Source organism: Gorilla gorilla, chromosome 3 (assembly GCF_029281585.2).
Source record: "Gorilla gorilla gorilla isolate KB3781 chromosome 3, NHGRI_mGorGor1-v2.1_pri, whole genome shotgun sequence".
In the NCBI taxonomy this organism is placed as follows: Eukaryota; Metazoa; Chordata; class Mammalia; order Primates; family Hominidae; genus Gorilla; species Gorilla gorilla.
Genome location: NC_073227.2, coordinates 107810269 through 107826413, shown reverse-complemented (window position 1 = coordinate 107826413; position 16145 = coordinate 107810269). Strand labels below are relative to the sequence as shown.

The window sequence follows — 16145 nt, the reverse complement described above, 5'->3', positions numbered from 1 at the left end:
CTGCTCTCCCTGAGATCCTCAATAACCTCTGCACTTCCAGAGGCAATGGATAATTTCCTGACCTTGTTTGCTTTGAACTCTCTGTGACATTTAACACTTCCCTTTTCTCATGTGACTCTTCTTTCTCTCACTGTTTGTATCTTTAGCTCGTCCCATCCTCTGATGGTGCCTAATGGTCTTCACTCCCCAGGGTTCTGGCTCCAGCTCTCTGCTCAACTGGTTGAATAACTGCTCATGCTACAGCATGCAAACTACATCTGTAACACCAAACTCCATGCTTACCTCCAGACCTAGCTACCCAAGTATCTACTAGATATCTCTACTCAAATTCAACAAGCCCAAAACTAATCCACCGTCTTTCTTCTAAAACCAAACCTTCCTCCTATAATCCTTCACCTTGGTAATTAATACCACCATTTACTAAGTTGTTCATATGAGAAATGTGACTCAAGACTTTTCCTTCTCATATTCCTACAATATCTAATTTGTCATTAAGTTTTATCTGTTCTTTTTTTAATTATTTCTTAGAACTATCCAGTTGTGTTTTGGTAAATGAGCAACCCATTCTCTGAGAGAGGGAGAGGTGGGTGACACTTGATGGTTTGCATGGTGTGACTGATCCTCCCACCACAACTGATTTTGATGCAGGATATTTTCTTGACCCCTTCACGGAACTCGCGGCAGGGGTGCCTTGTTTACTCAGCCCGCCCTGCTCAATCCCTTGCAGGAGGGAGCGCGCAAGCGAATGACTGCAGGAACCTGAGCGAGCGAAGGCAGGAACTGGCCACTTTGGCACCAGCAGGAGCAAACTCCATGTGGGCCCCTCACCAGCGTCCAGGTGTGGGCACCAGCCACGCCAAGCCCCAGAGGGCGTGTAACCATACTCTTAGCTCCACCGTCCGCAGACAGCAGTGTGTTATCAGCTCAGTGAGCCCTTTGTCTCATCACGTGGGGCAGCTGCCTTCCGCCAGCAAGGGCAAAAGGCCAGTGCGACCGCCTTTTTGGGTACCTGCACGTAGTGTGTCCGAGTTCTTGTCCAGTGCCCAAGAGGAATGAGGTCACACAGATGAATTGAAGGATGGCGAATGTGGAGAATTTTTTTTTCAGTGACGAAAGCGGCTCTCAGTGGAGAGGGGAGCTGGAAAGGGAACGGGAAGGGAAGATCCCTCTCCTCTGAAGTCAAGCCACCTCTCTCCTATGTCCAGGCGCTTCTTCTCGACATCAGGCTGCCTCTTCCCTCTGCTGGCTAAGTTCTGAGGTCTTTATGGGCACAGGATGGGGACGGGGCAGGCCGTAGGTAGTTTTGGAAAAGGCAATATTCAATTGGTAAAAAGACATTATTCAGAAAGAACCAATCGGGAGAGAATGGAAGTTCTCACTTTGGGCTGTGGGTTTCAGGCTTTTCGGCTTGAAGGTGGGATTTTGCCGGGGACCCGCCCCTGTATGCCTACAGTTTCTCTGCCTCCTGTTGCTATCAATTTTAAGCTACCAACATGACGCCACTGAACAGAATCGGGAAGAGATATGCGGAACACATATTATACAGTATTTCCACCAACAGATATAATAGATGTAAATAACCTCAAAAGAGTAGATAATAGTAAAATAATTATGAAGTGATGAGTTTTTACTATTTATTTTCTTTGTTTTTAACATAATTAAATTATACATGTATGTAATTTAATTTTTAATTGATGGCTTTAACAACCAACTCAAAAAAGTCTTGAAATGTAACAAACAGCTCTCACAAACCAGTACAGGCTGGATCTATCCCTCTTTTCTCCACTCCTAAGACCACAGCCCAAATGTAAGGCTCTGACCACCTCACCTTGATGTTACAATTGTCTCTCACAGGTCATGCTACTGGTCTGTCCTCCACACAGCTGTCACACATACAAATCTGGTTATATCATCACCCCTGTCCACGCATGTGTGCACAAACACAGACATACACACATGCGTGCACACACAGACACAATAATTCTTTGGGTCCCTATAGCTTTATGGCTGGATTTTTAATTCCTTGTTTAATGCACTATGACTTTTACAATATGGCTATCTGCTTACTTTTGAGCCTTATCTACCCCAGCCCACTTCCCCTATTGACAGCCTAGAGACCCAAATATTAACATCCTAGAGACTCGATGCTTCTGCAACTTCACCCATGCTGCTGCCTGCCACCCTCTAGAGTACATCTAGCTGTGTGAGAACATCCTTCATACAGCTAACTACTGTTTATTAGTTTTCAAACATCAGATCAAGAATTACCTTCTCTGGAGGTCATCTCTGTACAGTAGTTAAGAACACTGTAGTTAAGAACACAGACCTGATATCAAACAGAAGTGTTAAATATCTGCTGTGCAACTTCCTAGCTGTGTAACCCTGAACAAGTTACTTAATCTTTATGCCCGAGTTTCCTTACTAGTGAAATGATTACAATAATGTGCTTACCTGATAGAACTGTTCAGAAGGTTTAAACAATATGTGTGTGCAAAGCTCTTAGAATAGTGCCTAGAACTTAAGTACTTTGGATGTAGTAAAGTTAGCTATTATCAACTACCTAATTTAAAAATGCTTCCTATCTCTCTTTCCATTGCATTATGTACATAATCATCACATTACACTGTATGATTTTATATAAATATATTATATATTTATAGATACATTATTAGTATATACATATATAGATACGTGTATATAATACATATATAGATACATGTATATAAGTATATAGATTACATATATACACATATAGTATACATTTAGCCCTCAACCTGTGGGATCTGACACTATCTCCAGGTGCACATACATAGTATATACACATATGTATACTATATATATATGTATGTATCTATATACTTATATACATGTATCTATATATGTATATATTTATCTATATACATATCTACATTACATACATATATGTATCTATACACACACACACACGTATATGTTTCATCCACGGTTCCTGTCTCATAATTCCCATAGACCTTTTTATAATGTTATAATGTTGGCTCATTTTAGGCCTCATAAGCGGACCTCAGAATAACAGGATTTCTCTCTCTCTAATCTTCTATTTTTTTACCTGCTACTTTTTCTCCCCAAGGCAGGACTCTGATCTTCCCCTGCCTTTACCTACCTTGTGTGATTGTAGGTCATAAGACCCCCATTTCAGAAGGGGTTCTGCCCCATATTCTGGAGGAAGGAATGTTGCATGGAGAGGCCAAGAAGAGGCCCAGCACAGTGATCCATGTCTGTAATCTCAGCACTTTTAGAGGCCAAGATGGGACAATCATTTGAGCCCAGGAGTTCAAGACCAGCCTGGGCAACATAGGAAGATCCTGTCTCTACAGAAAAAAAAAAAAAATAATTACCCAAGTGTGGTGGCAATCACCTGTAACCTCAACTACTTGGGAGGTTGAGGTGGGAGCATGCTTGGGCCCAGGAGGTCAAAATCATGCCACTACACTCCAGCCTCACAGTCAGAGTGAGACCCACCTCAAAGGAAAAAAAAAGAGGCCAAAAAGAATCTGAACAGATGGGCCTTACCGGGTTTCCCCACTCAGCCTTTGAGTACTAAAGCATACCCTTTTTGTCTAAACACATTTCTATGTGGTTGTCAATGGTGCCTATCCTTTCATGAAGTCTCCATAAAAGGCCCAAGGGGACGAGGTTTGAAGAAATTACAAGATAACTGAACCTGTGGAGGTTCCTAGAGGGTGTGTTCTGGGGAGGGCTTGGAAGCTCTGTGCCCCTTCCCCCATACCTCACCCTTTGCATCTCTTCACTTGTATCTTTTGTAATATCCTTTATTATAAACCAGTAAATCTAAGTAGGTGTTTCCCTGAGTTCTGTGATGCACTCTAGCAAATTAATCGAACCCCAAGAGGGAGTCATGGAAGCCCAACTTGAAACCAGTCAGTCAGAAGTTCTGGAGGCCTGATCTTGTGACTGGTATCTGGGAAAGGGAAGATGTCTTGTGAGACTGAGCCCTCAACCTATGGGATCTGACGCTATCTCCAGGTACACAGTGTCAGAATTCATTTGGAGGACAGTCAGCTGGTGCCTGCTGCAGAGTTGATTGCTTGCATGTTGATGACAAAAAACTCCCACATTTGGTCACAGAAGTCTTCTGTGTTGATTGTAGCGTGGTGTGAGACCACAGGAAAAGCAGTTTGAGATTTTCCACACCCAGAAACTCTTAAGACAGAAACTATGTGTCCCTGTTCTTAGGCAGTGTCTAGTAAGCACTCAATGAATGAATTTTAAAAAATGGATGAGTGATGCAAGTTCTGGCCAACTGGACATTCTTTCCTTTTGATTCATTCAGCTACATTTAGATTTAGGGAAATGAAGGGAACTTGTGAGATCACGTGAGATCATGCAGACAGATTAAAAGGGAAATATTTTCTCAAATTTAATTAGTTGTGCATGTTGCTGCAACAAACAAAAAGAAATGAGCCTTATGATGCAAAACGCGTTTGATAATTCTTACTCCCCTTTTAAGTTGTACCATTTGTAAGAAAATAGGGTAGCATTCCATGTGCCTAATTCCACTGTTATGTGTGATGAATGTCGGAAACCCTCCTGGCATTAAAAGGAGCCTAAATGTGTGGCCAGAATGGACTTTAATGTTCCACTGGACAATTTTTCTGACCTCACAGCAAAACTTAAATTACATTATTTTCTGAGAATCTAAGTTGTTTATTCAAGAATCACAACTTAACTTATCAGGAAGATGAGAGAAAAAAGAATTAAAACTTATTGAGCATCTCCTAGGTATCAGGCATTTTTACTAGTACCATTTCTTCTAACTCTCACAAAACTGAATTAGATGTTTTATTAGTCAAGGTTCTTCAGAGAAACAGAACCAATAGGAGATAGGTAGGTAGGTAGGTAGGTAGGTAGATAGATAGATAGATAGATAGATAGATAGATAGATAGATAGAGATATAGATAATGAGGACTTAGTTCACATTAATGGAGCCAGTCCCAAGATCTGCAGTCAGCAAATTGGAAAGCCAAGAGAGCCAATTGTATAGTTCCCGTTCAAGTCTGAAGACCTGAGAACCAATGATGTTGAGTTCTAGTCCAAGTCTGAAGGCCTAAGAATTGGAGGGCTGATGGTGTTAAGTCCCAATCCAACAGCAGAATATCAATGTCCCAACTCAAACAGATAGGCAGAGAGAGAGAGGGAATCCTCCCTTCCCCTGCCTTTTTGTTCTATTCAGGTCCCCAGTGGATTGAATTATGCCCACTCACATTGGGTAGAGCAATCTGCTTTATTCTGTCTACCAATTCAAATGTTAATTTCTTCAGAACACACCCTCAGAGACACACCCAGGAATAATGTCTAAGTAGATATCTGGGCATCCCATGGTCTAGTCAAGTTGACATATAAAATTAACCATCACAGATGTTATCCCCATTTTTAGATGGGGAATCTGAGGCTTAGAGGGCTAAGGAACTTGCCAAAGATCATATAGATGGCAAATGTTGCTCCAGAGTTCAAATGCATGTCTCTCTAATCTAAAAGCACCAGTCTGCTTCCACTAAACCAATGGTTCTCAATCAGGGCGATTTTGCCCCCCATGGAACGTTTGGCAATGTCTGGAGACATTTTTGTTTGTCCCTAGCTGGTGGGGGATGGGGGCTCGCTACTGACATCTAATGGGCAGAGGCCAGGAATGCTGCTAAGCATCCTACAAGGCACAGGAGAGCCCCCCACAACAAAGAATCATCAAACCAAAATGTTAACAGTGCCAAGATAAAGAAACCCTGCACTAAACCATACTATTTTGTATTTCTATAGTTTTCAAAACCAGTAGAACAGTAATAACATACTGATCTAAAATATAAGGCTAGGCACAGTGGCTCATCCCTGTAATCCCAGTACTTTAGGAGGCTGAGGTAGGAGGAATGCTCGAAGCCAGAAGTTTGAGACCAGCTTGGGCAACATGGAAAGACCCCATCTCTACAAAAAAAAAAAAAAAAACAATTAGCCGAGCATAATAGTGTGCACCTATATCCCCAGCTACTTGAGAGTCTGAGGCAGGAGGATCACCTGAGCCCAGGAATTGGAGGCTGCAGTGAGCTATGATTGCAATTACACTCCAGCCTGAGCAACAGAGCAAGACCCTGTCTCAAAAATAAAAATAAATAAATAAAATAAAATGTAAGTGACTGTAGTTCCATAACTCTAATAAATATTTGTGGAATAAATGAATAAATAAGTAAACATTGAATTTAAAATGTAGAGGAAAGAAACTGCGTTTTTCAATGATTCTTTACAATTAGCATTCACTAAGAGGATAGAAAGTTTTAAATTATCATCGCTAATAGAGTCCACATATTTACTTTAAGCATGAATTACTATATATAAAATATTTTATTTTAATACAATAAAAATCATGGAATATATTTTAGTAGGTTTAGTAGTTTAAGGGGAAAAGATAGCAGCAATTTAGGGTTCATACAATTAATGGAATTATTTTCAATTTTAGAATCCTAAAATATTAGGGTTAGAGGATCATCTAGGTCTCACTCTTCATTGTTCATCACTTGAGAAAACTGTATCTAAGAAAGGGCAAGTGACTTTCCCAAGGTTTCCTGGCAGTCAGGGACACTGCTAGAGCCAGAATCCAGCTCTCCTGACAGTTTAATGCTTTTCCTGTTGTAAGGTGTTTTTCAATGTATTACAGTTTTGGGGCAGCGGGGGGAGGTTGCTCCATGTTTTTACTTAAATACATTTTTCTTTCATGGAAAATTGAATTCCTATGCTTTTTGCCTTGTTTAAGCCATAAGATGTTTTATTGAAAGAAACTTTCAATATCAAGTAATCCAACCAACCTAAGATAAGACTTTTCCTTCAACACAAAGAAGTGCATTTTGCCAATTACGTACCATCTTACTCCTTAAAATGTTTGGAACTTTTTGTTTAAAAACTCAAACTCAAAGTGAAATCTCAATTTGTCACAATGGTGGTTTTTTTGTTTGTTTTGGGATTTTTTTAGTTTTTGTCCCCCTTCCTTACACCTTTGTGTAAGAGGTAAAATGGAGAATTTGCAAAATAGCTAGAAAAAAGCTGGAGTAGGAGCCAGGAAATCTAGCTTCAATCCCAGCTCCCCTTCTACAGAGCTCAGTGATCTCCAGCATTTCACACTGTAGGCTTTCTAGGCCTGTTCTTCATCTGCCACATCCTGGGGTTGTTGTAAAGATCAAATAAGGTAATATCCCATTTGTAAATTTATTTGGTAAACCCAAAGCACTATGGCAATAGAAATGTCAAGTATACTTTATATGCCATTACCCGTTCTAAATAAAGTAAACACCCATTCCATTGTTAATATTCTAAATTTCTCCTTGTTATATGTAGTCATTTTCAGAAGGATCACTTAGAAGAATTATACTTGAGTCTCCAAGTACATGTCATTTTTATTAAAACTGGGAATTGATTAGTCCAGACTAGTAAGGTTATAAATGATTTAAGTTTCTCCCCACACCCCTGATTCAACCATCCCACCCCCACCCCACCACACACACACACACACACACACAATACCAAATCACTTTCTATGTGCAGCTTTAATCTCCATTCTTCCAACTCACTGTTCCCTGGTCCAGGTGGCCCACCCTGGACCACCTGGATTTGAATAGTGAGATAGGTAAAAATGTGTTCTTGTTCCCAACATGATGAGGAAGTCTATGCTATAGCCCCGTTTTCTTCAATAAAAACTTCATTTGCTGCTACTTTGAGAGGCCGAGGCAGGTGGATCACTTGAGGCCAGGAGTTCAAGACCAGCCTGGGCAACATGGCGAAACCCCTGTCTCTACTAAAAATACAAAAATTAGCCAGGCATGGTGGCACATGTCTGTTATTCCAGCTACTTGGGAGGCTGAGGCATGAGAATCACTTGAGCCTAGGAGGCAGAGGTTATAGTGAACCAAGATTGCGCCATTGCACTCCAGCCTGGGCAACAGAGCAAGACTCTGTATAAAAAAAAAAAAAAAAAGGAAAAAAAAAAACTTCATTTGCTGAGTTAGAACCAAAGACCCACAAAGACCCATAGGAATTCCTATGTGTCACACTAAAAATGATGATGATAATGATGGAGGAAAATATGAAGAAAATATGAAATGGAAGTCATCTGTTGTTAAATGGAGATGAAACATATACATATGTGGCCACTCCCTGCTAAAATTCCAGAATAATGATAGGAAAGGAATAGTAATAATATAGACTCACAGTGACTGAGATAAAAGAAGAGGAGACAAAGAAGACAAGTGTCAACACACCTTTAGAAGATGGAAGACTGACTTAGAACAGGGAAAACTTAAACCTAAGAGTCTGCAGAGAAGGATGCCATAGACAAAGAAAGAAGCCATTCACACTGAAGAACCCATGCAAGTTTCCAGAATTGGAGGCACCAGGTGATTTGGAAGGCAGGGTGAGGATAGAGGCTGAAATCTGGAGTATTGGTTGAAAGCCTATCAGATTAACTCTTAGATTCAAGATCCTTCCTCCTGCCTGCACAGCCAGGGGACTTCCATGTTTCAACACAAACAGGAAAAAGCTTATTCTCTGGCTCTGCACTCGGAATAAGCACAATGTCAGGTGGGAGGTGGAGCCATACAGAAACCTAGGGACTAAGTGAAAAATCAGTGTGTGCACTGAGAGAACTCCAGTCTCTTCACTGATTTCACAGAATGCTAGCAACCAGGTTTATATTTGCTTCTCAAGGTAAGAGGTATGAATTTCTCCTCTAGAGAAAAGAAAATCTCCCTATAATATCTGTCAATGACATTTGGGGTGCCCCATCAAGACTGTCAGGTTACTGCTCCTTGGAAGCCCTCCAATGCTCCATGGAACTATTCTTTGGAAGCCCTCCAAGCCCTGTCCATAAAGTTCTAATTGGCTTTCTAGTGACTCACTGCAAAGTATTAATGGACAGCCAAATACATCAGACATTAGAGAAAAGCTTTCAACATGAAAAACAAAGATCAAAACAAACTAACTGGGGAAAAAAAGGAACAAGAAGGAAACAGAAAATGCAGGGTGCACAGGAAATTTTCAAAATATTTGATTAATATCCTCAAGGAGACAAGAATATATGTCACACTAATAAAGAACAGGACAATATTAAAAAGAAGCCTTTGGGAAATAAAAAATTAACAGTATATAAGCATATTCTCACTCATATGGAAGCGAAAAAGTTGATCTCATAGAAGTAAGAAGTAGAACAGAGGATACTTGAGGCTGGGAAGGGTGAGGAGAAGAAAGGAATAGGGAGCTATTTGTTAAAGGACATAAAACTATAGCTAATAGGAAGAATAAGTTCTAGTGCTCTATACCACTGTAGGATATTATATATTTCAAATAGCTAGAAAGAAGACACTGTTCCCAATACAAAGAAATAATAACTGTTTGAGGTGATGGATATGCAAATTATCCTTATCTGATCACTACACATTATATGTAGTGAAGCATCACTAGGTACCCCATGAATATGTATAATTGTTATTTGTCAATTTAAAAATAAAATTAAAAAAGAAAATGAAGTATAAGAGTATACTTTTTTTTAATCAATAAGACAGGCCAGGCACAGTGGCTCATCCCTGTAATCCTAGCACTTTAGGGGGCTGAGGCGGGCAGATCACTTTGAGCTCAGGAGTTTGATACCAGCCTGGGTATCATGGCGAAACCCTATCTCTAGGAAAAAAGAAAAATCAATAGGAGAGATGTAAGGTAAAATTGAGAAAGTTTCCCAGAATGATAGACACACTATTGAAGAGAAGAGCAAAAATGATTAGCAAATCGGAGAATCAACCCCAGAATTCTGATATTTAACTAATATAAATTCTAGAAAGACAAAAAATAGAAGGGCAAAAATCATTAAGGAACTAACACATAAAATGCTCCCCAGAACTGAAATATATAAATTTCCAAATTCAAAGGGCCTAATGAGTTCCTAAAGTAAATGTAAAACTATCCAAACTAAGGCAGAGATGGTAATATTTCAGAAGACTACGGCCAAATGTAAAAACATAAAAGCATCCATAAAGAAGAAAAAAATACTGTGTTCATAAAAACATTGGGGAAAAACTCACATCAGAGTTCTTACTAGCAACACTGGAAATTATAAGAAAATAGACCAATGTTTTAAAAAAAATTCTGAGAAAAAAAATTCCAATCTAGAATTCTATATCTATTCAAACTATGTATCAAGTAAAGGGTAAAATACAGATATTTTTCTAATATGCAATACCTTAAAAATTCTGTCTCCTGTGTGTGGTTTCTCAAGAAACTTATGGAGTATGTGCTTCATCAAAATGAGGGAGAAAACTAAGAAAGAAAAATATATGGGACTTAGGAAGCAAGAAATCAAACAGAAGAAAAAAGACAAAGGGGATTACCAGGGTGTGGTGACCCCAGGTATGGACCCCAGGAGAAAAGCTGCCCAGCAGCCGGGGATACACCAGTCCAAAGGAAGCAAGAACTCCGAGGCTCTGGGAGCGCCACTTCCAAGGGGCGAAATGGACACGAGGGATTTCCTTAGGGGGTCGTTGATGTAGCTCTGTTGTTGTTATTGTTGTTACCATATTAAGAGGAAATTTTAAATTTTGTTGGAAAATTCAGGAAGAATAAGTGATGGGTGCACAAAAAAGTACGTAAAAAGCTTTAAAAGGAAGGCAATTTTTAAGTCAAAACAAAACCAAAATATTGTTCAAGAAAAGAAATGTCAGTGTGGTTTAACACATGAAATTACTACTTGGTTCAGCTGTGAAGAATATTTACATTGTCATGAATGTTAAATAAAAATTTAAACAAGAATTATGATAAAATTATTTTAGGAAGAGAAAGGAGGAAGAGAAGTGTGTGTGTGTGCGCGTATGTGCGTGCGCGCTTATGTGTGTGTGAAGTGATAGTTGTTGCAATATTAAATCCCTAGAGTAATATTTAATAAAGTGTGTGTGTGTGCGCGTATGTGCGTGCGCTCGTACGTGTGTGTGAAGTGATAGTTGTTGCAATATTAAATCCCTAGAGTAATATTTAATATATTTTAAAATATCCACTTAAGCACATTATTTAGAAATATTGGAATAAGTAGCAGAAGAAACTGCTCAGTTTCTTTATAAACCTCAAAGTCTTATTTAAAACTCTGTGAATGTGTTTATGTTTGCAAAAAATAATTTAAAGGAGTCATCTAGTATTTCTGGGCGATCCGTAAAACCTCTATTAAATACTAAAAGCTGCAGCCCTAATCCCAGTTACAGGTCAGACTACCAGACTTAGGGATATCCTGCAAAAAAATGTAGGCTGCCCACTACTTTCAAGAACCACAATAATATAACTGGTGTGTGGGAAAAGCCTTAGACCCAGAGTTCATCTGGAGACAACTTACTTAACCTCTCTGAGCCTCACTTGTCTCATTTCTAAACTTAAAGAGTTCGTTCGGAACTAACTAAACTCAAATGAAAGGCAAATACCAAAAGTGAGACAGATCAAGTACAAACGCCAGCATCCCTTACAGAGGACAGTCTCAACTCAGATGCAGCCAACTGCTGCCATGAAGGCCTGTTGTTGCTAAGAGGTCAGATGGTTCAAGAGAAACTGGAAATTTGGATTTTGACATGAAACCTTTGGAATTTAAAATACTGGTTTAAAATGCACAGTGCCTACCAACCCAAACCTATCTGCAGGCCACCCCCAACTCACAGATTGCCAGTAAAGACCTCTAAATCAGATGAACATTAATACCCTCTAGGTCTATTACTCTGTGGCAGTGCAGTGCTGCATGACTAAAAATCTTCACTGAATGAATGTGTTTCTTTACCACTAAACAGGCAGCGTGTTTTTACTCAACCTTAACATACCACGTTACTTCATTTCATGACTTTTTTTTTTCATTATGAATACTCATGAATCTTAAGACCTGAGATCTGCACAGAGTCTTTACTCGAAGAAGTACTGTCATAAACAGAGATAGGTTCTGCCGAACATGGCCGGACCAAAAAATCAGGGAGCAATTTTCACAGGTACACAATTGAGTAAGAACTGCCATCAATCTGTCTTTTCAGACATATTAATCCACAAAGACAGAAATCACTTTTATATGCCAAGGACAATATCAAGCTCAGTATTTGCTAAGACTATCTTTCAGTTTTTCATGAGGAAACTTTTCCCTGCCACTGATAATTATCTTCTTGGTTCACAGATCTGGAAAGCATGAAGACTGGGCTTTTTTTCCTATGTCTCTTGGGAACTGCAGCTGCAATCCCGGTAAATTTCCTTTCTTCTGTTATTACATCTCTTTCTCCTGACATTTAATGTAGAAATCCTCCATTTAAAAGAAAATGTTCTTATATAATGGTTTGAAATTCTCTTTTTATTTTATTTTATTTTAATTATATTCTTTATTGTCCAAGTCACAAACAAATAACTGGAAAACTCAAGGTACTTAAAAAAAATTTTAGAACTATCAGGTTCTACAGGACACAATAAATATGCAGCAGAAAGTTTGGGCTATCAGTTTATTAGCCATAGAATCAGCCCAAATACACAAGAGACAGGAAGAAATAAATTCTCCCAGGGAAGCTCATCACATTGTTATTATAAACCCAAGATTTTAGGCCAGGTGCGGTGGCTCACGCCTGTAATCCCAGCACTTCGGGAGGCTGAGATGGGCGGATCACCTGAGGTCAGGAGCTCAAGACCAGCCTGGCCAACATGGCAAAACCCCGTCTCTACTAAAAAATACAAAAATTAGCCGGGCATGGTGGCGGGCACCTGTAATCCCAGCTACTCGGGAGGCTGAGGCAAGGAGAATCAATTGAACCCAGGAGGCAGAGATTGCAGTGAGCTGAGATCACTCCACTGCACTCCAGCCTGGGCAACAGAGTGAGACTCTGTCTGAAAAAAAAAAAATACTTAGGGTACATATCCACGGTCTCCAGCAGCATTTTCTTCAAGATCAAATAGATGCTGGCTGAGAAATTTTGAGAGTCTATAATGAAAACAGAAACCAATGGTTTAGGCAGGAAACGATATGGTAATCATAAATCAGCTCCTAATTCATCCTTGGGAGGCTGTCCAAGCAAGTATGCTGAAAGTAGGCAGGACTAGAATATTCTCTTCTTCATGGTCAGATATATTGGCCCCATTTGCACAGCAATAAAGCAGCTGTACACAAATCAGATCATTTGAAACCGTGTCAGTGGCCTCAAAACAAACTGAAAGTTAAAAAACAAATGAAACCATAGCATGAATGACCACTGGAGATGTTCCGCAAATGATTCATGTAATCCTTCATTAAACCAAAGGATTCGTGCCATATTTTTTTTCTTTTTCACCAAATGGAGGAATCAGCCTCCTTTAAAGAGACAAAACAATTTCTCAGTTGTCCCTTTCCTCCCTTCTTCTCTAGGTCTAAAATTCTGTCCTTGCTTTTTGGGTAAGTTGTTAGCCAGCTTCTGGTTGACAAATGTGTCAGCAAAAACAAACTCCATGGCACCCAGACCAAGCTGTTCTTGGAAGACAGAATTTATGCCCACCATCAGGAATCATGCTTAAGTAGTATGGAGCTACTCTAGCTGAAATTATACATTACACCCTGAAATTACAAAAGCGGGACAAGTTAATGTTCAACACTGAAAGGAGTTCCCACAAAACCGTTGTTTTCTCCTGAAAATGTGCTTTGTCCTTGTGGCTGTTGCTGTTATGTAAATAAACATTAAAAAGTGTCTTTGGGCCAGGCACAGTGGCTCCTACCTATAATCCCAGCACTTTGGGAGGTCAATGCCAGAGGATCGCTTGAGCCCAAGAGTTCAAGACCGGCCTGGGTAACATAGTGAGGCCACGTCTCTACAAAAAAATAAATAAAAAATTAGCCAGCTGCCATGGCATGTGCCTGTAGTCCCAGCAACTTGGGAGGCACAGGAGGGAGGATCCCTTAAGCCAGGGTAGTCGAGGTTGCAGTAAGCCAAGATCGCACACAGCACTGCAGCCTGGGTGACACAGCAAGACTGCCTCAAAAAACAAAAAAAGTGTTTGAACCAAATGTTTGAATGACACACTTGCATTTAGACACATTCCAGATGTTTCCTTTCTGGGACAATTTGATATCATGTAAACCTAGCCAAACTGCTAGAAAGCTAAGTATCTTCTCATAGAAATGACCTATTAAAAATTTGTATCATTTTCCCTGCCTGCCTGAATTCTCCAGATGTAAATGGATTCTGTGTAGTTGGGAGATTCCAAATAGATTTCCAGAGTTAAATAAATAGAAATATGCCCATAATGATAAAACATAATTTCAATTGCAGAATATTTCTGAAAGTAAAAGAGCTGCCATTTTTTGATGTGCATTTCTTCCTGCTTGGGCAGTAGGCGGATGGAGGGGGAGAGAGAGTGACCAGTTCTCCACTAATAAGCCTAAAATCTCCCCCAACCATTGCCTTCTATGGTGCCCCCTGCTGGCAGCTTACCAAAGTGGCCACCATTCTTTCTCCTTTTCCCCCTTCTTTAAGGCTTCTTTATAAACTTTTTCAAATTCATTACCCATCTTAGGTGAAAAGGAGATAAGAAGCAAAGGAGCAAACCAAACCTAATATGAATCCTGTACTTTGGCCAGAAGCCGTGGCTCACATCTGTAATCCCAGCACTTTGGGAGGCCGAGGTGGGCAGATCACTTGAGGCCAGGAGTTCGAGACCAGCCTGGCCAACATGGTGAAATCCTGTCTCTACTAAAAAAATTAATAAATACAAAAATTAGCAGGGCATGGTGGCAGGCACCTGCAATCCCAGCTACTCAGGAGGCTGAGGCATGAGAATTGCTTGAACCCAGCAGGTGGAGGTTACAGTGAGCCAAGATCACCACTGTACTTCAGCCTGGGCAACAGAGTGAGACTCTGTCTCAAAAAAAAATTAAAAAATAAAAAATAAATCCTGTACTCCATGACTATTACACAGTCAGCACTACAGGACCTGCTAATGGAATAAAAATAAGTTAATCCAAATAGAATCTCAGTTTCATACTTACACCTGGATAGGCCATCTGAGTGTCCAGAGTATCTCTCTAATAAAGATCCATGGTGAATATCTGCCTCAGATACTGGGCAGTTTATATTATTAACACAGTGTGACATTAGTACTAGCAATAGTAATTTTCAGATGGGCAACTCCTTAAAATTTATAACATATTTTTTATACATAATCTTATTTTGATATTTCTGCTCACTTGATATTTCTTGCCACCTTGAGAGATGGCAGGGTAGAAATTAATGACCTTGGCCGGTCATCGTGGCTCACACCTGTAATCCCAGCACTTTGGGAGGCCAAGACAGGAAGATTGCTTGAGTTCAGAAGTTCAAGGCCAGACTGGGCAACATGGTGAAACTCCATCTCTACAAAAAATACAAAAATTACCCAGGCATGGTGGTGCCTATAGTCCCAGTTACTGGGGAGGCTGAAGTGGAAGGGTGGCTTGAGACTGGGAGGCAGAGGTTGCAGTGAGCCAAAACTGCATCACTGAACTCCACCCTGGGCAAGAGGCTGGAGTTAATTAATTAAAAAGTTAATATAATGAATTAATTTTATTAATGTTTTTTAATTAATAAAAAATATTAACGACCTGTCAAACCACAGATAGAAAGTAAATAGCAGAGGCAAGACTTGAATGGAGGCCTCTTACCTCCAAGTTCAGTTGTTCAACTTCCCCATCATGCATCACTGCCCAGCTCTTTACCCAAGTCTCCAATCTTGCTAGAAATAGGACCATCCCTCTAACAGAAATTAATACTCCAGACATGCCCTTTTCTACTTAGGCTTAGTGCCCTGTCTCACACAGTCTGAATTAATTCTAATTTTTTTTGTTTTTGAGATGGAGTTTCACTCTTGTTGACCAGGCTGGAGTGCAATGGCACAATCTCAGCTCACTGCAACCTCCGCCTCCAGGGTTCAAGTGATTCTCCTGCCTCAGCCTCCCGAGTAGCTGCGATTACAGGCACCCACCACCACGCCCAGCTAATTTTTTGTATTTTTAGTAGAGATGGGGTTTCACCATGTTGTCCAGGCTGGTCTTGAACTCCTGCCCTTGACCTCAGGTGATCCACCCACCTCGGCATCCCAAAGACCTGGGATTACAGGC

At 40.1% G+C, this 16145-nt stretch overlaps 1 protein-coding gene across 2 annotated transcripts in view; it reads left to right on the top strand.

Moving 5' to 3' along the window:
- The window catches only part of SPARCL1 (SPARC like 1), a 56569-nt gene that overhangs the window by 18173 nt on the left and 22251 nt on the right, over positions 1-16145 (top strand). For both annotated transcript variants that reach the window (XM_004039091.5, XM_055384623.2), the window contains one exon: positions 12216-12280. In XM_004039091.5, coding sequence (XP_004039139.3) covers positions 12227-12280 — 54 coding nt within the window. In that variant the 5' untranslated portion in view covers positions 12216-12226. The remainder of the gene's footprint in view (positions 1-12215; positions 12281-16145) is intronic.